Source organism: Quercus robur, chromosome 1 (assembly GCF_932294415.1).
Source record: "Quercus robur chromosome 1, dhQueRobu3.1, whole genome shotgun sequence".
Lineage (NCBI taxonomy): Eukaryota > Viridiplantae > Streptophyta > Magnoliopsida > Fagales > Fagaceae > Quercus > Quercus robur.
In genome coordinates this window covers 6,888,196-6,914,190 of record NC_065534.1, presented here as the reverse complement: position 1 = coordinate 6,914,190, position 25,995 = coordinate 6,888,196, and the positions used below count along the sequence as shown (strand labels likewise).

The following is a 25,995-nucleotide window of genomic DNA, read 5'->3' as shown; positions in this document are numbered from 1 at the left end:
TTTCTCCTTAGTGGTTAGTGGTTAGTAATAATGAAACACTTATTCATAACCCCCAAAAAAAAACCAAAAAAAAAAAAAAAAATCACAAAAGCCAAGAATCAAAAGGTTACGTTCTTTCAGAGGAATTTGTTCCAAACTGATCAAAATGTTTTTTTTTTTTTTATCAAAATGTTGACCCTGAAATCGTTTTCATTCACTTAAAGTTTTGGACAAAAGCCACTGTTTCAACCGTTGTTGTCAAATTATATGTCTCTTGTTTTGTTTGTTTTCAATAATACTAGGCAAAAAGTAGAGACATTTGTTTCTATATGTCTGGAGAACGTACACGTCTCACCCTTCTTTATCACCAACTCTCTCTCTCTCTCTCCGTATATATATTAATTATTGCATTGGAAGCCTCATAGAAATTTTCTTTGTTGGTCTTAAATTTGGTCGTACGGTACACAACATTTCAAAGGAAAAATCTTAGAATTACAAGCAAGGGCGCCCGTGGCCTAATAGATAAGGCGTCTGACTTCTAATTAGGCGATTGTGGGTTCGAGTCTCACTGGGCGTGCACACATTCGATAATGTAATTAATGTAGTTTCTCCTATTTTGGTTTTGAGCAAAATAGGAGAATAGTTCCTTAGTTTCTTTCGATGAATCATCTTTTAACCAAAAAAAATCTCAGAATCACTGAGAATATCACCCAAATTTTCACACCCTTCCTTCTTCCTTTATTTTGTGGTGGACCCAAATGAGGTGATACTATTACTATATGAGAGGGCGTGTGAAATTTTTGCAGTGTGTAATAACATTATATTTCATATATGTTCTCCTACTCACGCAACAATAACATAAACAATAATAAAAGTTAATTAAGAGCTGCCTTTATGTTAAAGGGGATATAGTATTTAGGATTCTTTAAGCACCCAAATTTTCATGTCTAATGCATATATTTTCCTTTGTTGCTCGCTTAGTCTCTCTCCTTAATCAATAGTCTTGATTATTATAAATATTTTTATTTTTTTATTTTTATTTTTTATTTTTTACATTCCATTTTCTTTTCTAGAGCACCAAATATGTGTTGAGAGTTGAGACCTACAAACTCTTTTGCCCATTCTCTTGTTAGTTAGATGTTTCTCCTCCATTCCACACTCCATTTTACCCCTTTATAAAAGACATGTTTTAGTTTTTTTCTTTAACACCACCCTTATAAGTGGATTAATATCTCTTTATGTGTAGGATGCATGTGTTCGGGCTATAAAATTAGCAGCAAAAATATATATTCCTAACCATCTTTTAATTAAAAAAAGAAGCACCCAATCAACCAATTTTGGACATCACATTATATGTTGATATCGACTACCATTCATCTTCAATTGGATGATTTAATTACTTGTCAAACTTCTAGAACTTCTAGAGGCACTAGTAAATATAAATAACAACAACAACAAAAAAATCTTGTGCACTAAGTATGATTCGAGAAGGTTCCTTGTAACAGTAAAAGAAAAATATCTCTTGAAAAAGTGCACATGCAAAAAATATCTCTTCAAAAAGTGCATCCACGCAATAAAGAAAAAAACAAAATATCTTTAAAAAAAAAAAAAAAAAAAAAAAATCTCTCTCACTATATATATATTTGAGAGCTTTGCTTATTTCTACATCTCTCTGTGTCCGTGACTGTGATTTCCGTTCTCTCACACGACCTGTCACCGCAGCGCTTTTTTTTTTTTTCAAATGGCGGATAAGCTGGAGACTCCAACGCTAGACGCGGAGAGCACCACGCTCCTCCACGCGATCTCGGAGCACGGAGGCTACGCGTACGTGAGCATGGCGACGCTGGCTGCGGAGGCAGGAGACCCACGCGCGGCTGAGGCGGCGCTTGAGATGGCGTGGGAGCAGCTCCACTCTGGTCCCTGGCATTCTGTGCTGCCGGTGTGGCGGGACGCGTACTCAATGGCGTGCCTCCACGTGGCGAGGCTCCACTTCTCCAACGGTGAGCTCAGTGAGGCCCTTAGGGTTTTGGATATGGGCCTCATCATGGGCGGTTCGCTCCTCCGTAAGGACCTTGACTCCGCCGTCGAAAAGGTCTCCGCCGTAGCAAGGGACTCCACGGTTTCCGATCAAAGCTCTGATCGTCGATTAGTTCGCCATGAACTCGATCAAGAGGAGGTGAGGTTCGTCTTTTTTGTTTAATTTTTTTGTAAGCATAAGTATTATATATATATATATATATATTTTTTTTTTTTCTTCTGTTTTTGAAAATTTATTTAGCAAAATTTTACTTTTATTTACAGTAATTTTAGCAAAACATTGTTTTCACGACATGTTATGGTTCATGTACAATAAAAGTGATGAAAGTGATGTAACTAATGGTCCATGCGATACTTGATAATTCTAGAGATGCTAAATATCATAGTACGTTAATGTGTGGTCGACTGTGAGTAGTAGACATATTCTGTGCAGTGGCCACTTTTATTTACATGGGGACCCACCTTTTTTGGCCGAACACTTGTAGTTGACTTTATTCAGCATGTCGTAAAATTGAGTGCATCTGGAGTATTTAGTGCTTCAGTATGTTGCACTTGTCACAAATGTTGTGAAATTTGTTGCTTCTATACCGTTGTTGTTCATGAATCATGATATTATGATATGAAATCGATGAAATATTTAGTTTTTACTAATATAATATAAAAAAAAAAACTTATAAATTTAGTGAAGATTTTAGCTTTTACTAATTTAAAGAAGTACAAGGCTTTATGTCATTTAAAATTATAATTTTGTGTTGATGTGTATAACAACACTGAAAATATTCACCAAAAAGGAGGGGAAACAAATTTTGAACTGTGGTTAAGTGAATTAGTTATATTTGTGGGGGCAGAGCTCCCATGAGCTCACTAACAATTTCATATTATTTTCAGCCAAATGGTGTTGCTTATTGGGACTTCTCTCTTTTTCTGAACACTGTTCAATATGGGTGAGCTGAGATCTTTAAGGTTGGTCATCTAACCAAGAACAATCATTGGCCCAAATGTATCTAGTAGATATATGCATAGATGTTCAAGGAAAAAAACCGCCATATCTTCCTCCCGAATTTCGAGACTATCTAATTATAAAAGATGGGGGTGTCATAGCATTAGATAGGATGAGTTTGGTTATAATTTTTTTTTTTTACCATATCTCCCTTGACTAACTAAGTGTTTTTGCAAATTCGTACTTTTTTCTTGTTAGTTGTATAATCCAAGTCCCAGTTAAAGAATTTTTTTTTTCCTCTTTTTTGGTAGGTCTAAGTTGAAGAAATTGAGAGGAAATAATCTCTTCTTTTAAAATGGATAAAACATAAAAGATCATAATGTGTAATTTTACGCCTTATAATAGGTAAAGTCAGTATAAAGTAGTAATTTGCAAATTTGATCTTTAAGGCCTTAGATTTTGCTTCCCCACTCCTCCCCCAGCAAGTTGTAGATTATTTAAGGAAACTGTGATTCATTTGCTTTAGTGCAAAAGTATTCAAAAGTTTTCTTTTCAACTATTTGATTGAAAATTTTGGGAACACTGACAAATAATTATTGCTGTTGATTGGTAAGCTTTGAACCTATGACATTCCCCAATGCACCAGGTTACACATTAGTTAAAGACCCAGGAAGTTCGTATTTTATATTATGTAAGATTAAATCCTGGTTGGTTTCTTGTACTTAATAATGAAAGAAGTGACTTTTGGCTAAGCTTTATTTTTTAATATTTTAGATTCTTTAAAAAGTATTATTTCACTTTTTTTTTTAAAAATATTAGTGAGATAATTTTGAGTTGGGTTTCCTTTTGAGAAGCCTTAAACTTAAGTGTAAAGGGTAATGGCTGTTTCCAGAAAATGGCTTACAGGGTTAAAAAGATTTCATGGATCATTTATGAATATTGGAATTAATCTTGTAGTGAACTGAAAACATTTCCAACTTTTCCTGTTCTACTGAACACTTGAACATGTACAAAACCTTTTGTTGAGAATGGTTTAAGCTGAAACAGATGGAGCCTATATGAGTTTTTTTTTTTTTTTTTGGGTGATAGGCAATGAAGAGGTGGATCAGCCTGATATAAGGGATAAGATCTTAGTGTATGTTCTGTTTTCTTTTCCTTCCATTGTTTTGCTCTTTTGAGTTATCCTCCTTGTATTAGATGGTTGTATCTGGTTATGAGTTGGTTATTAGCATGCTGCATATCACAAGTGAAGAGAGATTCATCAGCTCTTTTAATATTGCAGGTGCTTCGGTCTTTACCCATTAAGTCTCTGTCTTGTAAAATTGTGGTAAAGAGGCCTGCTCTATCTTTGGAGGGGTTCCTTCGTGAATATTTTCTATCAGGTTCTCCAGTTATTATTAGTGACTGTATGGCTCATTGGCCAGCCAGGACAAAGTGGAATGACTTGGATTATCTAAAAAGGGTTGCTGGAGACCGCACAGTTCCAGTTGAGGTAATTAGTTTTTACCGTTGTTGTGATAAGTTTTGAATATAGTCAACTAAGTCAATATGAAGGCTCTATTTTGGTCCATTCCTTTTCCCATATATAGCAACAATAGCCAAATATATTGTCCACTACAAATGCCTTTGTCTGCTTCAGATTATTTTTAAGACTGCTTATGCATTATTCTTGAATGACTTGTATTCCTTTTATTTTTACTATCACAAATAAAGTCATCCCAGTCCACTGTGACCATATCATTTGATTTTGATGAAGTTCTATGATTCAGGGGTTGTTTAATGCATAATACACCTATTAGGCAGGGTCAGTGTCTGAGCATCGGATGATCAAATCATTGTCACAATTTACCTGCCACCCTACCATACCCACCACTTTCATTTAATAGTTGAAAATTGGTAAAGTTTAAACTTTTTTGCAGGTTGGCAAAAACTATTTATGCTCACAGTGGAAGCAAGAGCTTATCACATTTTCACAGTTTCTTGCAAGGATTGAGGCTAACAACTGTTCTGACAACCCTACATATCTCGCCCAACATCCGTTGTTTGATCAGGTATTTAAGTATTCTTTGTGGATGCTGTGTTGTGGTATCATGATACATGACAGTCAAACTACACTTTGCTGCCTTTCAAATAGTGATATCATACTTCAATGGCAGATAAGTGAGTTACGGAAGGACATTTGTGTTCCTGACTATTGTTTTACTGGGGGTGGGGAGCTGAGGCCTCTTAATGCCTGGTTTGGACCAGCTGGGACAGTAACACCGTTGCACCATGATCCACATCATAATATACTTGCTCAGGTATTATAGACATATAATACATTGATTAATTGTAAAATGAAGGTGTCTTCTGGGGTTTGTTCATCTATATTTATCTTCAAGTGGCTGTTGCTTTTACCTCTTGTTATTTGTTTTTGCTTATGGAATTTAGCTTCGGTCTCCTATTGTTTACAATGATCATTCTGCTAGGGTTTCAAGCTTCTCCTTTTCTCCTTAGAAGTGATATATCAGTTAAAGCTACTCACTTCTGGATATTTGCTATATAATTAAATTATGTAAAATAGGTAAACCGCTTTGAATGCATAACTCCATTCTATGGGATAACAGAAATTTCAGTCTCTATGGTTTGATTTTAAGTGAGCATTTCATACTTCTTTGTATGACTTTGTGATAGACTTAAAATATGTCAAAATGGGCAGTGCCCAGACATTCATGTATTTCAATGCCAGGCATTTATCATTCACTCTTGAGAAGGTGAAAAAACAAATTGTACACAGCTACACACGTCATTAAGTTGTGACAAATTATAGAGTCCTGGCAAGACAATTCAATTGGATCTTGACCTTTAGACTTGAGCATTTTTATACTTTTATTTTGAGGCATTGCATTTTAATGAACTTAATCCCTTGCAAAGTTTTAATGCTGAAATTAGTAAGTGTTATATTCTGCTTCACTGATGAGCAAAAAATCTGCAATAAAAGTTATGTTGTATTCTAACTTCTAAGCAGTTCCATCTATTAAAAGGAAAAGTGTATGACATTTGTGGTGCGTTAAAGTTGTCTTGGTGTTATTAGGGTCTCAAGTGCACATAAACAAAAGCTCTTTTAAAGCAAAAGTGCCAAGTGAGACTTGACCACGAGTGTAGTAAAGCTTGTTTTAGAGCCATGAAAGTACATGTAATTGCAAAGAAAAATACACTATTGCAGCTTTCCTACATGCAGTGATGCAATCAACTTAAATTTATGTAAGCCATAACTCTGAATAAATATATTGATTCAGATAGCTAATAATGGTTGAACTAACTAATTTCTCTATACAACCATTTTGATACGCTTTTATTGTATAAGCTTATCGTGCAGGCTTCATTTTTTGGTTTGATTTAGACCTGCAATGTGTGTGTGTGCGTTGGTCTATTGTCTTTTGCATTATCAAAAAAAAAAAAAATATTGAACTAGCTCTGCCTCTTCATTTTCAGGTCGTTGGCAAAAAGTATATAAGGCTTTATTCTGCTTCAGTGTCGGAGGAACTTTACCCTTACACTGAAACCATGCTTAAAAATTCAAGCCAGGTAGCTGCTTTTTTTAACTCTGCATAAGCTTGCTTTCTCATTTTGATGAATATACACATTCTCTCTCACACACACAAATGTGGGACTATGTGTACACTTGCAATGCTAGTGGCTAAGTCATTCTGTGCCAGAATCTCGTTAAACTGCAATCAAGCAAATTCCTTGGAACCCTTTTGGGGCTCCTTAACACCCCACTGGATAATAATACCAGTTTCCTGTTTAGAACTTTGTTAATCCAGCATATATATCTGGCGGCCACATTTTCTCGTTTGGCCTGGACATTATCTCCTGTCAAACCTCCTAAGCTGTTCTATGTTTGAATCCCATATTTGTTATCTTCCTTCTCTTTTCCCACCTTAGATTTATAACTTGAACGCATACCGCACTTAATTTATAAATTGAGTTTCATATTGAATGTAACTTTTGGCCCAAAAAGACAAATTTACACTGAAGAAAACTTGTGGGCATTTCTTGCTCTTATCTTCCATCCTGGTTTTGGGGTGTCAGTCTTCAGAGTGCAGCATATTCATGCTAACACTTTCATGTCGTATAGATCTGCATTGTATGAAATTAAAATCCCTCTCCAGTTTGATTGATGATAATTTTGAATGAAGGTTGATCTAGACAACATAGACGAGACGCAGTTTCCAAAGGTGCATGACTTAGAATTTCAAGACTGCATTTTAGAGGAAGGTGAGATGCTTTATATCCCGCCCAAATGGTGGCACTACGTGCGATCTTTGACCCCAAGTTTGTCAGTTAGCTTTTGGTGGAGTGACATTCAAAATTGAAGCATGGCATGAAATGTTATCGTTTCCCGTATATTTTCTTGATATAGAACTGAGCATTTTGGATAATTGTAGCTGCTATGTTTTTTTAATAGACATGGGTAGCTGTAACATTGATTGATATTATTACTTATTAAAAAAAAAAAAAAACATTGATTGATATTATTACTAGAAATATATTTATGTATATAAAAATTTTGTTCGACTGTAGTATTCCAAATAATAGAATTGTTTTTTATTATATGTGAGACATGTAAAACTGACTTTTGATAATTTTTAGCATGGTTACTTAATATATATGTATATATATATATAATTTTTTTTTTTGAGAAGCTAATAAAATTTCTTATTATATAGATTATTCATTATTCATCTCTCAGCTGCATAGTTGAAATATATGTTTTTTTTACACTTGTGTTCCCTATCCCTTTTCTTTAAAAAAAAAAAAAAAAAAATTATGTAGGACATAGTGCTATAAATGGATCAAGTTGTTTGTGAATGGATTTGACTTGATTTAAGGAAAAAACTTGTTTATATTCGTTTATTTAGAAGATGAGTCAAAACTTTGGTTCATGTTTAGCTTGAACTATTAAATGAACTAAGTTTAACTATAGTAAAATGTTTTGAACTACTTTGTTATAATATTAAATGTTATTTAATGAACTAAGTTTAAGGATAGTAAAATGTTTTGAACTACTTTGTTATAATATTAAATGTTATTATGTATACAATTATAAAAATATACTTATATAGACTTAAGATTGAATTTGTAAAATTGTAAATACGTTAATAAGATACAAGATATCAAATTGTTATTTAGAATTTAGTGATAATATAAAAAAGTCTATTTCTTAATAAAACTTCTACATAACTTTTAACTATACATGATTGATAAATCTATTTTTTTTTAGCTTGTAAATGAAAACCATTTATCTAATTAATTCAAATGATATAATTTTAGTTATTTAATTACTAACATAGATTTGTGAATGGATAAAAATTTTTACTCATAATGTTTATTTTATACTTGAAAAGAATAAGTTAATCAAGTAGTTTATGAACATGTTTGAATTTGTGCAATAAAATAATTCAGTAATAAACTGAATGTAAATGTATAATTTAATTTGTTAATGAACTTGAGTTCCAAATTGTGTTTAACTGGTTGTTTTGGTTTTAGTGACTTGGAAGTCGAGGCAAAACCCAAGAGGGGGTTATTAGGTGGTATAACCTTGGGAATATATGATTCATTTGGTCAAACTTAAGCAGAAAAGAATTGAGACAAGATATGGTTATTTGTGGGTTTGCTCGAACCAAAACTGGATAAATTAAGGTATCGTGTCAACATGAGAACTGTGAGAGAGAAAGAAGATTTATATATTGTGTGAACTTGAAATATGTATCTAAGATTTGCACAAGATATCATTTATATGTATCTAAATTTTAAGTTCCTTGATAAGTCTTGGGAGTAAATCACTTGATTTCCTTTACTTCTAGTTAAAGGCGACTCTGTCAAACCATTCTCAAAATAAATTATACATAGCTCATTCGCATATAAAAGAATAATTCTTGAATGACAAATAAATTTAGCAAAAAATACAATTCAGTGGTATTAATATATTTAGAGAGGATATTTAACTATTAATGATTCTTAAAAAAATTAATATAATAGTTATTAATATAAACCACAAAAAATTGCAAGGCTTGGACAAGTACATCTTGATTTGTGACAAAAGAAAAGAAAAAGAAAGCTTGGAGTAGATAGTAGAAAAGCAAATTTTGCCAGTAGTTTGGAGTCCCATTGAACTTACACGTAGTCCTCTCATTTCCCTTTAAACTCCTTCTCAGAGTTTGGATTTGATATAAGGTTTCTTTCTTCATAATAATATACTTATTTATTTATTTATTTTTTGTGTAAACAGGATTTCAATCCTCAATTTCTTATTTGACAATAAAATTTTTTACTAATTGATTTTATTGAAACCCGCCATTTCTGTCAGTATTGGGTGGTGGTTGAGTGGGATTCCAAACTTGAAATCCCTTTTGTACATGCATGAGTAAGATTAGTGTACACCCAAAAAAAAAAAAAAAAAAGGTCTCAATAAAATAAACACAACCTTGATGTTTATGCACGAAACCATGATGTCGAACCTTACATTATAACAGCAAATTAAGAGATATTGATAGAAAATCAAGAGATACAAGGTAATATTATTTTATTCCATAACTTTTAGATCAATTATTGCTGATATCCTTAGAAAAAGTCAATTACTACCCTATACAACATTTTTTTATTTTTTATTATAGGTAAGAAGTCCCATTCTATTGGAAATATTTTATATAATCCAAAGTTTTTGATCTTTGCTGATAAAGCATTCATCTTGCCCGGGAATGGTCTGTAAAAGGGAATGGAATTCTTTTTTCTTTGCTTTTCCTTTTTACGAGTAGCCTTTAGAATAGCATCATCTCACAAATGTTTGTCTGCAATATAATATCATCCATATAATGCTTTCCAACACCAAATCATTTGTTTGAATTTTGAATTTGGAAATTATTTGTTGGATGGAGCAGCAACATGATTTTTCAAGTGAAAGTGAGTACTAACGACAGCAAATTTGAAACAATGCGGTACAATTATGAATTAAAAATCAATATGACAAACAGGAAATAGCATTATTGATTATTCTGAAAGATATTAACACCTGCCCTCTCAACCTAAAGGTCAATAAATCTTATATAAGTCAGGCTTAATGTTTTCACTAAGAACTTAAAGTTTCATCACAACTAGTACTTTGCTTCAAAGAGCATACAACTCTTAGTGATCATTCTCCTACTCCTCAAGATCAATGGCAAATACTAAAGAGCACATAGTAATGTTCCCATTCATGTCACAAGGCCATATAATACCTTACCTAGCCTTGGCCCTCCAAATAGAACAAAGAAAGAACTACACAATAACCTTTGTTAACACCCCTCTCAACATCAAGAACCTCAGGTCCTCTCTCCCTCCAAACTCCTCCATTCGCCTCCTTGAAATCCCTTTCTCCAGCTCTGACCACGGCCTGCCTCCAGACACTGAGAACACCAACGTCCTTCCCTACCATCTCATCATCCAACTCATTGAAGCCTCCACTTCTCTAGAACCATCATTCAAGAAACTCATTGAAAACTTCATTGAACAAGGCAACCCTCCACTTTGCATTATTGCCGACATATTCTTTGGATGGACTGCCAGCATTGCTAAAGAGCTCAACGTTTTCCATGCAATCTTTACTGTTAGTAGTGCGTATGGATTGGCATGTTATTATTCTCTCTGGATGAACCTGCCTCACGGGAAGGAGAATTCAGATGAGTTTTCTTTGCCTGACTTTGCAGAAGCTTCAAATGTTCATATTACACAGCTGCCAACAAATATATTGGAGGCTGATGGTACTGATGCTTGGTCGGTTTTTCAAAGCAAGAATCTTCCTGAGTGGGTGAACTCTGATGGGATTTTGGTTAACACTGTGGAGGAGTTTGATAAGGTGGGATTGTTGTATTTTAAACGTAAACTTGGAAGCCCTGCATGGCCGATTGGGCCAATTCTTTTATCCAGGGAAAACAGAGAAGGTGGTATGAGTCTAGATTCTTGCATTGAGTGGCTTAATACTAAACCTTTGAAGTCAGTTCTATATGTATCTTTTGGGTCACAGAATGCCATCTCTGCCTTACAAATGATGCAATTGGCTATGGGGTTGGAAGCTAGTGACAAGAATTTTATCTGGGTGATTAGGCCACCAATTGGATTTGAATTGAATACAGAATTCAAGGCAAAAGAATGGCTACCAAAAGGATTTGAAGAAAGAATCAAAGAATCAAGAAGAGGGATACTAGTGTATAACTGGGCACCCCAGGTTGAAATTTTGTCCCATAAGGCTGTGTCTGCATTTTTAACACACTGTGGATGGAATTCTGTGCTAGAAGCGCTTAATCATAGTGTGTTGCTGATTGGTTGGCCGCTGGCGGCAGAGCAGTCCTTCAATGCAAAGTTGTTGGAGGAAGAGATGGGAGTTTGTGTGGAGGTAGCTAGGGGGAAAAGCAATGAGGTTAGACATGAAGATATAGCTGCAAAAATTGAGTTGGTGATGAATGAGACACAACAGAAAGGGAAGGAAATGAGAAGGAAAGCTTTTGAGGCTAGGGAGATGATCAGGAATGCCATTAAAGATGAGGAAGGTTTCAAAGGGTCATCTGTCAAAGCAATGGATGAATTTTTTAGTGCTGCATTATCAATGAGGGAGAAGACTATGAGGGAACAGAATGTTGCTGTTTTGATTGAAGGAAAAAGAATTTAGAAGAATAACCAAGTGAATAAAACTTGTCCTAATTTGTGTTTTCTATTTAGTAGATCAAATTGCATCTCTCTCTAAAATGGCAATGCCATTTGCTTTGGCGCAATTTGAGGTTTAATTTTTATCTAGCTCTTGCACAAGTTCAATTCTGTGGGTATGTTTCAAGGCTTTCAGCCTTTCACTCATTTGGCTGCCTAATAGTAAATGTTACTGCATTTTATATTATCCAAATTCCACCCAAAGTTTTTTCAATTAGGCTTAGAATTGAACGAATTTTTTATGTTCTAGAATGTCTTCTAAGACTTACAAAATACTTCCAACATTTTGGAGGTAATTCCAAATTAAATTCTACATTTTAAAAATGTTCAAGTAAATACTTAAAATTGTTTTAATTCGGCTCAGAGAATTGAATAAAAGTAATGAAAATCAAATAAACTAGATGAACGCGAATGATATTTTAGTGAACCAAAAAAAAAAAAAAAAATCCCACCATAATACTAGAGTAACTTGATCCGATTCACAATATTAATAGTTTGGGTTGCTGTACTTAGAACTTCTTGTTGATTGTGTTAATTGCAATAATTTATTGAACGATAAGCTTAAATAGTTGAATCAACACCCCCTTTCTATATATATTAAACCTAACAAAATAACCCCAACCTAATGATCTATTTCAACTTAATGTGTTCTGTGCAAGCTAAATTGGCCTTTAGAGCTATCATAAAGTTAGGTAGGTTGAAAAACACTCCGAACTCAACCCAAATCAGACTTATACACATCTTTATCCATAACCAAGATGTCACGAAATTGGTCTAGAACCACATCAATAAACAAGTCCAAATAAAATCTTACCACAAGAATATATGACAAACTAAAGTGAATGCTTGTCAAAGTTTGATAGTTGTATATCTTTAAAATTTAACTCATGAGTGATCATGTCAACCCATTCTCTTTTCTTTATATTATCTAGAAACTATTTTCAATGCTCATTTTTATGATTATTACATTATAACGACAAACACAAAGATATAAAGTAAAGCCTAAAACTTTGGCAAAGAGTTTTGTAACTTAATGACATTAGTTACTTTATTTTATTAGAAAAATTAGGGTTCAAATCCTTATTTTGTAAGTTGTAACTATAAAATTATTAAAAATAAAAATAAAAGTTCTAAAACATACTTTAAGATATATATAGGACATGCATGTCCTAAACTAACAATAATTATTTCATGTTTCGGTTCTATATAGCGGGTCTCTCACAATAGATGGACCTCACACAAGCAATACTGTTCCCTAGAATGGACAAAGAGATTAAATCATTAACTTCATTATAGAGGATACCTAACCTACTAAATAAAATACTCAAAACAACTTGAGACTCGAGAGGCTAAAAGCACATGGAACAATGAAACAGTGATTGCCCACACATCCCGTCCCTCACAATCACAAGTTCACAACCTAAAGTGACCAAAAAGAAGAACTGGGCTTGAAAGCCCAAAAGAAGCTGAAAAGATACCATACAGCCACCAAAATATTGAATCAGCTCAAACAAGCCCAAATTATATAAAAGCTTTAATCGAAGAAGACTCGATAACAAAGCTCACTCCAAGATCTTTCCTGGTCCAAAATCACATGAAAATTGGTGGCCATGAATTGTCACTTTCAATATCAGTATACCATTTAAAAATGTTTTTTTTTTTCCAAGAATTGTCACAAAAATTCTACAGTCTTTAACCTTTGATATTTTAAAAAAAAAAAAAAAAAAAAAAAAAAAATCTAATGGATGCCTTAAAGGGAGTAGTAAGGACCAATGTTATTAATTTTGTTTTAGACCCCGTTTTGGTTTGTTTAGTGGAACAGAATATTTCGGTACCGGCCTATTTCGGCATACCGTTTTAAGGTGTTTCGGAGTTCCTAAAATATATACATATATATGAACACACACGTATACAACATAAAAGTTTCAATTTAAAGAAGTGTTACTATTATATAAAAAAAAATGAATTTAATTAATTTTTTAAATTAAATAAAGTAAAATTAAAAAAATATATTTATTTATAATTGTCTACAAATAAAATTCACATTCTGGATAATCCTAAAAAATACAATAAATGTGAAAGTCAAAGCACAAAAGTTCTTAACATTTTAATTAGTATATGAATCTTAAAACTATAATAATAAAATAAGTGTTACGTTTATAATATTTTTACAACAAATCATAAATGTCTAGTTGTTATTAGTTTTAATTTAAACTTAGAATTAAAATTACTTTTTTGTTTACCAATAACAGCTAATATCATTCTATTATTTACAATTTATTGTGTAAGTATTGTGAAAATGTTATCAATATAACATTTTTCTAATAATAATATTTTTTTTAAAAAAAATTAATATTAATATAAAGTTATAAACCATTGTACACAATGAGAAAAATAAAAATAATACCTTTGACTCACATTTGCTTTTGGATTTTTTTTTTAACTTTCTTTGTCATTTCCAAAGTTACTCACGTGATGGGCTTAGAAAAGTTGAAATTTGAAATCAATAAAAGATGATAGAATAGAACTAGACTCTAGAAGACACCAAGACCCTCTAGAGTCAAGACAATAGAAAATAAAAGAACAAAAGAGCAGTCCCACTAACCAGTGGATACAAAACTGAGAAGAAGAAGTAGATAAAGAAGAAGAAGAAGTGGGTTGGGACACTTGGTTCATTCAGGCAAACGGCGGGCCTGCATCGTTTGGACCTTTACTTTTTTTTTTTTTAATAATAGGCCAAATCCTGTATCGGCCGGAATTTACATCTCGGCCGAAATTGTCTGGAATGACCAGAATGGCCCAAAACAGCCCGAAATCTGACTTGAGGTGAAACGTGGGGTATTCTAGTACCAGTTTGCATACTGGTATGAAAAATTCCAACCATTTTGGCCGGAACAGAACAGTATCAGTCAGGGGCGAAGCCCGGGGGGGTGCAACTGCCCCCTGACTCCTCTTGAAAAGTCCCCTAGATTATAGTATTTAGGTTCCTTTCTTAGATGCTTTGCCCAACATAGGAAAAAAATTCAAGAAAACAAAATATCTTGTTATAGAAAAACAAGAAAAAGGGAAAAAGCTGCATAGATCATCCCACGTAAAACAAAATGCTTTGCCCAACTACTTATTTTCTCTTTTAAGCTTTTATTATATTGTCCAAATTTATAGCTCACCATATATGACACTTTACTGTTTAACTCAATTTTCTTCTGTTATCCTTCTTATTTTTTATTATTATTTTTGGGTTTTTTTTCACCGCAATGATGGTGGTCTTAAATTTTACACTCTATTATTATTATTTTTATATAGAAAAGATAAACTAACTAATGTCCCAGTACGGTATTGAAATTCTCAAACGTCCACTATCCATTTTTTCTCCTGCTTGACTTTTTAGTTTCCAATTTTACAGGTTATTGGCTTCTTCTTCTTTTTTTTTTTTTTTTTTTTTTTGAGAAACAGGTTATTGGCTTCTTGCTATACTTTTTTACTTTGATTATTAGTGACTATGCAACAGTTTAAAAATATAAAACGTCAAATACTGTTGAGCAAATTAAATTTGTTATGAAAAAATAAACTATAGTTTATACTTATATTAAATTTTGTATAACAATTATAGTTATTTACAATTGTTTATCTATTAGGTTATTAATATTGATTAGTTTTTTTAAGGTTATTTTAGTTTAATATTGTCTTTAAACCTTGCCCCCCCTAAACTAAAATCCTAACTCCGCCACTGGTATCAATAACAATGGTAAGGATAGGAAAACAGAAAATGTGTTATGCTACAATATCAAGGGACATGACATTATTAAATTAGTTCTAAAACTATTAATTTGTTATAATTAGAAAAGGCATTAACCACATTTACACAATACCTCAAAAGAAATATATCAATCCAGTTAGATGAACCTAATAAGTAATAAGTATTGAATATCATTATCAATACATGTGCGTTAAAGACATCCTCAATATACAAATTCACACTTAATCAAGTACATACTACGTCTTTTAATATTGAAGATGTTCGTCTCTGTTCTATGTCTTTTAATCAATTACATTACTCTCAGACTGCTGGGTTAAGATAGATTGACTCCAGTTAATTAATTCAATTACCCAAGTTGATTAATATGGTCAAATTACATGCAAATCGTGAAGGCGTCAACAAATCACCAAATAAACTAATATGCAAAGGAAAATAAATTAATACGGTGATTTTTTGATAAATGGGAAAAACCTCTCGTAAGGCAAAAATCTCATTGGGTGAATTTGAGGTCATCACTCCTAATAATCCACTAATCAAAAATTAAACGGTTACAAGTATGAAAAATCTTACCACTACCCTAGTCTATCCAAAAATACCAACCTACAGTTGAAATTTCACTCCAATACCCAATTGGACTTGATCTTGTAGTAGCCTTCTTTCCTTTGATGCACAAATCTCCAATTTGTGACTAACTTCTTTGCACGAATCCTAATACGTGACTAACTTCAGCAACTTGAATGATTGTTGTTGGCTGTAAAGTTTTTCATTTCATAAATGAAAAAAGATCAAGAAGCACTTGATTATAAAACCCTATGGCATACATACGCAGTAACTTCTCATAGAGAAAAATAAATTCTTGGTCTTTGTATCCGTGTATGACAGTTCTTGAAAATAAGCTTTATATATGTCTAGGGTTGCGAGAAAAGAAACCCTAAACAAATACATCAACTTGGGCCAAATTTTAGATCCAGAATTCTGAAATCATAATTCTCGATAGATTGAGTTTGTGTCAAGCTTCCCTTTTAGTTTTGATAGCAGCTATCTATCGAGCTATCTGTCGACTTTTAATAAAATAGTTTTTCTTCATTTGTTTTTTGGTTCAATCTTCATGTTTTTAATACTAACACTTGATATGTTTGAACAACATATTTCTTGAAGTATTGAACCCAACTTAGATCTATCCAATTATAAGTAAAGTGTGTTTTCTCAAAGGATTAGCCAATTACATATAAAATATGACCCTAACACAGATTAAGAGAGAAGGTAATAAAGTTGCTCATAGTTTTGCTCGATATGTTTTACATATCTCTAATTTAATTGTGTACGTGGATGGAGGATGTTCCACCACCAATTTCTTTTGTACTTTAGGCTGATTTAGCCAACTTTATTTAATTTAATTATTATTTTTTTTTGCTGAATAAAAAAATGGGTAAGGGGGGCGACCAACGTGGCAATCCTACCTAGGCCTAACCATAATAGTACCTTACCCGCCAAGGTCCAGGCCCTGCTGGGGTGCAGGGGGACTAGTGAGCCATAGCTTCCCCAGCCCCACGAGGGGCACTAGCGATCCTAGGCTGCCAAGGAAGGCAACCCCACGTAAGTCCATATTCGAACTCGAACATGGGACCTCACCCTTGGCGTAGCTCTTTGTGTATCACCTAACACCACTAGACCACACCACCTCGATAGTGCCAACTTTATTTAATTTAAGCCATACAGTCTTTTTCCTATATATATATATATATATATATCTATTAACTATATAAAAAGCGTCTATGCCATCTACAATGATTTTGGTTTCGTGAGTCCTTCTTTTTTGTTTGTTTGTGGAGGGCTAAACGATGTGTTTTGGCTGAATATATAAAACAATAAAATGGACAGAGGCATATAACAATGAAAAGGGAGAGAGGCCAAAGGTGATCTGGAACTCTTCGGATATCTTCTTTCTCTCTTTTCTCTCAGGAAGAACTCTCTGTATCTCTTCTCTATCTTTTCTCTCTACCATTTCAGGATGAGAGGACCAGATCGGCTCAGGAATTTTTGGTTTCATCAATCACTGCCCAAAATCAAACACAATGTAGTTAACGACTCAAACCCCATCATAATCATTCAAAAAGCCAAATATACCATAAAAAGAAAAAGGAAACAAAAGAAAACGCACAAACACAAACAAATTCACAATCTTTCTCTCAAAAATATCTTATTTCAAATCACAAAAAACCCATTTAAAAAAAAAAAAAAAAAAAAAAAAAAAAAAAAAACTAAACTAAACTGAATCCATATCTATTAACTATATAAAAATCTGGTTTCATCAATCACTGCCCAAAATCAAACACAATGTAGTTAACAATTCAAACCCCATCATAATCATTCAAAAAGCCAAATATACCATAAAAAGAAAAAAGAAACAAAAGAAAACACAAACACAAACAAATTCACAATCTTTCTCTCAAAAATGTCTTATTTCAAATCACAAAAAAGCCCATTTTAAAAAAATAAAATAAAATAAACTGAATCCACAAAAAACCCATTTAAAAAAAAAAAAAAAAACTAAACTAAACTAAACTAAACTGAATCCATAAAAGATCATTCAAAACCATTGAAAATAAAATACATAAACAAACCTCAAAGAAAGCATTGTAAGGAGGAGCATCAAAATTCGAAATCTTCTATACAACTTCCTGAGAATAGCGAAAATGACAGAGGAAAGAGTGACACTCCAAGAATTGTGATATTAAGGAGCAGAATACGGTGGTAGCAAGTAGCAAGCAGTGGAGGTGAAGGCAGAGAAGTGAGGAGAGAGAAAGAGAGAAGAGGTAGACATTTATGGGAGAGGGAGAGTTTGGGGCTTGGGCGGCTGATGAGAGAGTAAGGAGGTGCGTATCTAAATAATTCTAGGGTTTAAAATTATGATGCTGTCGTTTTGTTTTGTTTTTTTTGGTTGTTGTTGTTGTTGTTGTTGTTGTTTTTTTTTTTTTTTTTTTTTTTTTTTTTTTTTTTTTTTTTTTAAGCTAAATACCAAAACGGCGTAGTTTTGGAACTAATATTAAACTTAATGTTAGATCCAAAACACGTTGTTTTGGTATTAGAGTATATATAAAATAAAATCTATAGAAAACCCTAACGCTCTTAAGATTTTTGTAGCACCAAATATGTCTTTCTTCCTTGCCTCTCTCAAACCCACTCTCTTGCCAGTCGGATCCTGAATAGCCCTACACTCTACTGCTTTGTCTTTATCTTATCATTGTTTTATTTGGGCTTATCATTGTTTTAATTGGGCTTATATGGGCTTAATTAAAAGAAAAGCACATAACCCACGGCCACATCTCTTCTATATCTCTTATAGTTCACCAAACGATTTTACCTGGAAAAGAAAAGCAGGTCTGGCGGGCAAAAGTGGAAAAATTTTTGTTCTTCTTCTGGCAGACTCTGACAGAGAGATAAGCTTAGTTGAGTACGTGTGTGGTTCTGTTGCAATCCGTACATATTTGGGGAGATAAGTCTCAAAGACAGAGGGTTGTAAGTGTGTAGGGGTAGAGGATTGTACGGTTTAAAGGATGGCCGTGGGTTATGTGCTTTTCTTGAAATTTGAAATTGTTGGTGGAGATTGTTGATGCGTATGGGTTTCTTGGAGGTTGAGAGAGAAGAGTGGAAGATCAGATAAAACTTTTTACTGTTCTGTGGTTCAGCATTCTCAACTAATCACAATACATTTATCTCTTTCTAAAGTTCTCTTCTCTATGTCTTGATTGATTTTTTTTTTAAGACTGATTTATCTTTCTTTTATAGTTCCGTTCTCTTCTCTATGGGTTGATTGATTTCTTAAAGACTAATTTATCATTCTCCTTTAGTTCTGTTGCTTCATTTTTTATTAAATATCTGGTGAAGAAATATGGAGTCTATGGGTTGATTGATTTTTAAAAGATTCATTATCATTTTATTTTAGTTCCGTTAAACATTTGATGAAGAAATATGGAGTGGTTGTTGAATATTTATTTTTATACATGCATGTTATTAAGGTCAACTTTATTTTCTGATAGTGTTTGCTTTGGAATTTGGGATGTAGAGCAACCAAATTGGGATGAGTAAAACCAATAGTATATATTCATCATACTTTGTTTTTCCCTTCTTCTATTAATCTGGAGCCTACAACATATTAATTCATTTTTTAACAATATTAAAAAATTAGTAACCTTTGGTATTTTATATCTCTCTTCCATTTAATTTTGTTTTCAATTTGGTGATTTTTTTTTTTAAAACAAATATTTTATATTATTGTTTCATATATTTTTTTTATCTGGTATGACAGCTAGCTAAAGGATCTCAGTCTAATTGGAGCTCAGCCTGCTGAATTAGGAAATCTTGCTCATTTGTGAAAAATGTAAGAGAAATATGCATGTTTTGCTCAATTATAAAAGTCATAAACTCATCATGTTATTATTTTCAATTATAAAAGTCATAAACTCATTATGTTATTATTTTTCTCAATAATTCTTAGAGATTATTAATTTTTCGCCGTTGTTAATGAGTAATCCATACAAATTCCCTTGTTTTATTTTTATACATGCATGTTATTGAGGTCAGCTTTATTATTCTGATAGTGTTATACATGCATGTTACTAAGTTTAACACACACACACACACACACACTCTCTCTCTCTCTCTCTCTCTCTCTCTGTTTGTGTGGAGCTGGCGGGAATGCATTCAGGGCCAATCACTAGGCCTCTGCAGCTTTAAAAAGGTATATATATAAAAACAAAACAAAACCATTTTCACTGCGTAATTTTCGGTACCCTTTTGGTATTTATTGAAGTATGGCTTGCATTTATGGTTGAACAATTTTACGCTTTGATTTTGTGTTTCCAAGTTTCAAATTCATTTCTTGTACCTGCAGAATGCTCCAACAGAGGACGGGGGGAGTTTTATGAGGGTCCGGGTGTTAGTGGACATATCTCAGCCCCTGTGCAGGGGACGTGTGATAGCCTTTGATGACAGTAGGGAACAATGGGTCACTTTCAAATACGAACGACTCCCTAACCTGTGTTACTGGTGCGGATGCTTGACGCACAGTGATAAAGACTGCGATCTATGGATCGAAAGTGAAGCGACGTTACCTGAATCGGAGAAACGGTATGGATCTTGGATCAAGGCTTCGCCGTTTAATGGAAAGAGCAAATCGGTGCTCTCAGTCTTGGGTTTTTACGCGTCGAAGGCAGCCAAGCAGACCGGAGAACATTCCCAGCGATCCACTCGTCACGCGCCGATGGCTGATAAGTCAAACCAGTCTGAAAAGGCAACACAGCCCGAGATGGAAAGTACAAACTCGGAAATGGTGTCAAATCCGCAGGCAAAAGATACTTCCCTTGCTGGTAAGGCCACTACAAACTTGTCTCCATCAAACTCGGAATTTATGCCGCACTCTACTCACATGAATGATTTCCAAACTGTTCTTGAAGATATAGACTGCGATCTAAGCAAATATGATTTGCCTCTGACCGAAAATAACTCCCATAATATCCCAACCCAAAATATCACCCACCCATGTCACCCCATAATATCCCAAAAACAAATGACCCCACCTCTCATACCAAAATCCATACTACGTCATTCCAAAATACCCATGACTTACATTACCCCACCCTTCATCCCAAATATCCCACCACGTCACCAACGTCACCCATCCCTCTCTTTGATATTTCCAACCTGACAATACCTTCACACAAAAAAGCTAACCCCACGTTAACCCATAATACCATATCTACACAGTACCATGGTATTCCCTCAAAAAACTCTACCACGACACTTACACCACCCAAACCTCTCTCTGATACCTCCAACATGACAATATCTCCAAAAAAAGCTAATCCCACGTTAACCCATGATACCATACCAACATAATACCATGCTACTCCCTCCAAAAATTCTACCTCGACACTTACACCACCCAAACCTCTCTCTGATACTTCCATCCTAAACGTAACTCCACAAAACAAAACCAACCTTACAACCTGGAAACTTTTACTCAGAAATGGAGGGGTACCACCCTCAGACACACTTGACATTCTGGGACAAAAGAGGCCAGCAAACAACCATGCAGACCATACTGGGTTACCCAACAAGAAAATGGTGGTTTCTCAGCTTGGTAAGGAAAATGTTCAGATATTGGCAGAGGCTATTCAACAGCCCTGCCAGAAGCAATGAGTCTCCTAGTGTGGAACTGTTGTGGGCTTGGGAACCCATTGACAGTTGATCAGCTTGCAGAATTGGTGTGGGCAAAAGATCCCTCTGTTGTGTTTATAGCCGAAACATGGACAGATAAAGCTAGGCTAGAACAAGTGCAAAGAAGAATTCAATTCAAGAATCTGTTTGAGGTTCCAAGAAGAAATAAAGCAAGTGGTTTGGCACTATTTTGGAAGGAAGATTTCAACCTGGATATTGAAACTTTCTCCCCGAACCATATAGACACCACAATTAATAAAAATACACCTAAGGAATGGAGATTCACTGGTTTCTACGGTGAACTAGACACCCAAAAAAGACATGAATTATGGGATAAGCTGAGGAACTTGAAAATGAGGAGAACTTCACCGTGGTTATGTGTTGGAGATTTCAATGAGATCACTCGGCAATCTGAAAAATTAGGGGGAAGAACCCGGCCAAATTCACAGATGCAACTCTTTCGGGATGCTCTGATGATTGTAGTTTCATGGATTTGGGGTATGTGGGTTTCCTGTACACTTGGCATAAATACTTTACAGATTATACAGTTTTTGAGAGACTTGACAGAGGTTTAGCCACCATAGATTGGTTCACTAGATTCCCGGGTAGAAAAATCCACCATCTAGATGTTACAACCTCTGACCACAAACCGCTGTGGATAACTCCGGAAGGGATGGATTCGAGTTTCCACAAACCATTTAGATTTGAACAAATGTGGCTCACGGATGAAGGGTGCACTACTACAGTTGAGGCCGTGTGGAGGGAGAGAGTTGTAGACCCGTGGGACACCAGGGTTCTCAATAAAATAGATAAGTGTGGAAGGGAGATGAGTCGGTGGAGTAAAAAATTTTTTGGAAGTGTTAGAAGAGACCTTGAAAAAAAGCGTAAGCAACTCAAGCAGGCAGAAAATGAGACAGCTTGGACTGGAAACTCAACCCTATGAAGTTGTTAGAAAGGGAAGTAAACCAGTTGCTGGATAAGGAAGCAAAGATGTGGGGGCTAGCGCTTAAGAGTAATGTGGCTTAAAGATGGTGACCGTAATAGAAAATTCTTTCACAGCAAAGCTTCACAACGTCGCCAACGGAATTACATTACCAAGTTACGGGATGCCACGGGTAACTGGTGTGGCGGGCAAGAACAAGTGAATACTACTATTCTTAATTTCTACTAGAATCTATTCTCATCCAATGAGCCAAATGACCTGACTGAAGTGATTGACGTTATCCCATATGTGGTTACACCCGACATGAATGTTCAGCTTGGCAGAGAGTTTACTATTGAAGAGGTGGAGGTGGCAATAAAGCAGATGGCTCCCCTTAAATCTCCTGGCCTCGACGGTATGCTCCCTCTGTTTCACAAAAACTATTGGTCTTTGATTGGGTCTGATGTTACTCACTCCATTTTGCGCTATCTCAATAGTGGTGTGCTCCCGCAATCACTTTGCTACTCTTTTATCACTTTGATACCGAAAGTTAAGAATCCAGAATATGTGTCTCAATTTAGGCCAATAAGCTTGAGTAATGTGCTTTATAGAATTTTCTCCAAAGTTCTGGCAAATAGATTGAAAATTATTATGCCTCATCTCATTTCAGAACACCAAAGTGCTTTTATGTCTAATCGTTTGATTTCAAATAACATTCTGGTGGCCTTTGAAACACTGCACTACATGAGAAATCATAATGAAGGGAAGATAGGATTTATGGCCTTGAAGCTCGATATGAGTAAGGCATATGACAGGGTAGAGTGGTCTTTTATGGAGAAAGTCTTGGTGAAAATGGGTTTCCAAGAGAGATGGGTGAAACTGATGATGGCATGCATTACTACGGCTTCATATTCGGTGTTGATAAATGGGGAACCCCACGGTCACATCACACCATCAAGGGGTCTTAGACAAGGAGATCCCTTATCCCCATAAATTTTCCTCATGTGCACAGAGGGGCTGCATGGATTGATAAATAAAGCAGTAACACATGGTGATATTCACGGAGTATCAATCAGCCGTAATGGTCCTAAACTTACCCATTTACTTTTTGCAGATGATAGCTTAATCTTTTGTAGGGCTACGGAGAATGAATGCCAAACTTTGTTGAACATTCTTGCTAAATACGAGCGTGCCTCTGGTCAAAAAATAACCGAGCTAAAACCACACTCTTTTTTAGCAAGTCCACCAATACTGATATACAAGATAGGATCAAGGATATGCTTGGAGTAACGGTAGTTCAACAATATGAAAAGTATTTGGGTCCCCCCTCCCTGGTGGGTAGAAACAAGACTGAGAGCTTCACCCACATAAAGCAACAAATTTGGAAGAAACTACAAGGATGGGAGTTGAAGCTCTTATCTCAAGCAGGTAGAGAAATTCTTATTAAAGCTGTTGCACAAGCTCTCCCCACTTACACCATGTCTTGTTTTAAGTTACCACTCACTTTGTGCAATGAGATTGAGGCTTTAATTCGCAAATTTTTTTAGGGTCAAAGAGGTGATAATCAAAAGATTCATTGGGTGAAATGGTCGGAATTATGTAAGCCTAAATCACAAGGAGGCATGGGTTTCAAAGATTTAGCCATGTTTAATGATGCACTCTTGGCAAAACAAACATGGAGACTTCTGCATGACACCCAATCATTGTTCTACAAGGTTTTCAAAGCCAAGTTTTTTCCAAATACCTCTGTGATGGAAGCAAGATCCCCAAGTAATGCTTCATATGCTTGGAAAAGCATATTAAAAGGAAGGGAGGTAATAAAACATGGAGCGGTGTGGAGAATAGGTACGGGAACTTCAATACGGGTGTGGGGAGATAATTGGCTCCCTGTGAAACACAAACCCAGAATTTTAACACCAAAACCGGATGGGGATGGTACTGTCTGGGTGAGTGACTTGATTGACCCATTAAACAGAACGTGGAAAGATGATATGCTTGACCGGCTCTTCTATGACTTTGAAGCAGCTACCATTAAGAATATTCCTCTGTGTCGCTCCATTCAAGAAGATGTCCTGATTTGGCCTTTTAATCCGGATGGAGAATACTTTGTTAAATCGGGGTACAGGTTCTTATTAAAAGCAAACACGCACCAACAGCCAGGACCCTCGAATGCTGAAGCCGTGAAACCTCTCTGGAGTAAAATATGGAGTTTGGAGGTGCCAAATAAGGTTAAAAACCTGATCTGGCGTGCATGCTTAAATTCCTTACCCACTAAAGTGAACCTGGCTCACCGTAAAATCACCTCTGATGGTTTGTGTGATATCTGCAAAGTGCACCAAGAAGACACGGTCCACACTCTGTATGGCTGCCCAGTGCTGAGTTCCTTATGGAATCATGAAGCACTCAAGGGTAGCAGAAATTTCACTGACGTTATGGGTTTTGTTTTTGCAGGTAATAAGGACCCGGAACTATTCTCTCTTGTCATATAGAACCTGTGGAATCGCGGCAACAATCTCCGCCTCGGCAAAATAGCTCTGCCCTTAGACAAAATAACAGAGCATGCTCGGGAAAGACAACTCGAAGCTCTCGCACCTTCAGTGAATCCATCTCTGCACCGGGGTCAACATCAGATGGCCTGGTCTTCGTCGGAAGCTCAACGATACAAGATTAATTACGACACGACAACATTCGTTGAAGACAATACAGCTGGACTGGGAATTGTAATACGGAATAGTGAAGGTCACGCACTGGTCTCACTGACGCAACAAATCCCTTTGCCAGCCACTGTGATCGAGACTGAAGCACTTGCAGCATGGAGAGCGATGGAGCTTGCACTGGAACTCAGTTTGGAAGACATCGTTCTGAAAGGCGACAATGAATCTCTGTTTAAAGCTTTGAAAAACAGAGGTAGAAGTTTAGCACAGCACGGTCATCTTATAAACGATATTTTATTCCTCAGTTCGTTTTTTACAACTTTTTCTGTATCTTGGGTACGGCGCCAGTGTAATAAGCTGGCCCACTCCCTAGCTCGTAAGGCAAAAGTTCTACCTGTTATGACCGTTTGGATGGGTGACATCCCACCAGACCTTGTATCAGTTTTCCAAGCAGATCTATCTAGCCTGCCTTAATAAAACGTCTTTGTCTTCTTTCTCAAAAAAAAAAAAAAAAAAAAAAAAAATCATTTCTTGTTTGTTCCTACCCCCAGTTTTCCGTTTGGGGGATTACATGTTGTAATAATTGTTAATAATATATATATTTTTTTAATTCTTAGGCATTAAGTACATCTTGATCAATGTTTGGATACCTTCCAAAGATATTAAATTTATTTTTTTATTTTTTATTTTTTTTAATTTTAGAAATTGGATGCATATGCCTTGCAGTTTGAGCTTAATTATCATACTTTAAGCCTATCAAAAAAAA

The 25,995-nt window shown here is 35.0% G+C and overlaps 3 protein-coding genes across 4 annotated transcripts; all 3 read left to right on the top strand.

The window, feature by feature from the left end:
* Positions 1-1,640: 1,640 nt before the first annotated feature.
* On the top strand, positions 1,641-8,804 carry LOC126718323 (lysine-specific demethylase JMJ30). Of its 2 annotated transcripts, XM_050420464.1 has the most exons (7): positions 1,641-2,155; positions 4,239-4,448; positions 4,876-5,007; positions 5,113-5,256; positions 6,431-6,523; positions 7,138-7,216; positions 8,489-8,804. In XM_050420464.1, the coding sequence occupies exons 1-7, from the start codon at positions 1,721-1,723 to the stop codon at positions 8,527-8,529; spliced, it is 1,134 nt and encodes a 377-aa protein (XP_050276421.1). In that variant the 5' UTR covers positions 1,641-1,720; the 3' UTR covers positions 8,530-8,804. The 2 variants fall into 2 exon arrangements, with proteins under 2 accessions (XP_050276421.1, XP_050276414.1); XM_050420457.1 differs by lacking the exon at positions 8,489-8,804 and having other exon boundaries at positions 7,138-7,552.
* A 1,277-nt stretch (positions 8,805-10,081) lies between these two features.
* Positions 10,082-11,864, top strand: LOC126718312 (UDP-glycosyltransferase 92A1-like). The gene has a single exon (XM_050420446.1). It carries the CDS (start codon positions 10,155-10,157, stop codon positions 11,640-11,642), a length of 1,488 nt encoding a protein of 495 aa, XP_050276403.1. The 5' UTR covers positions 10,082-10,154; the 3' UTR covers positions 11,643-11,864.
* Positions 11,865-25,205: 13,341 nt separating this feature from the next.
* On the top strand, positions 25,206-25,703 carry LOC126704282 (uncharacterized). Its single transcript, XM_050403556.1, has one exon. It carries the CDS (start codon positions 25,206-25,208, stop codon positions 25,701-25,703), a length of 498 nt encoding a protein of 165 aa, XP_050259513.1.
* The last annotated feature ends 292 nt before the right edge of the window (positions 25,704-25,995 follow it).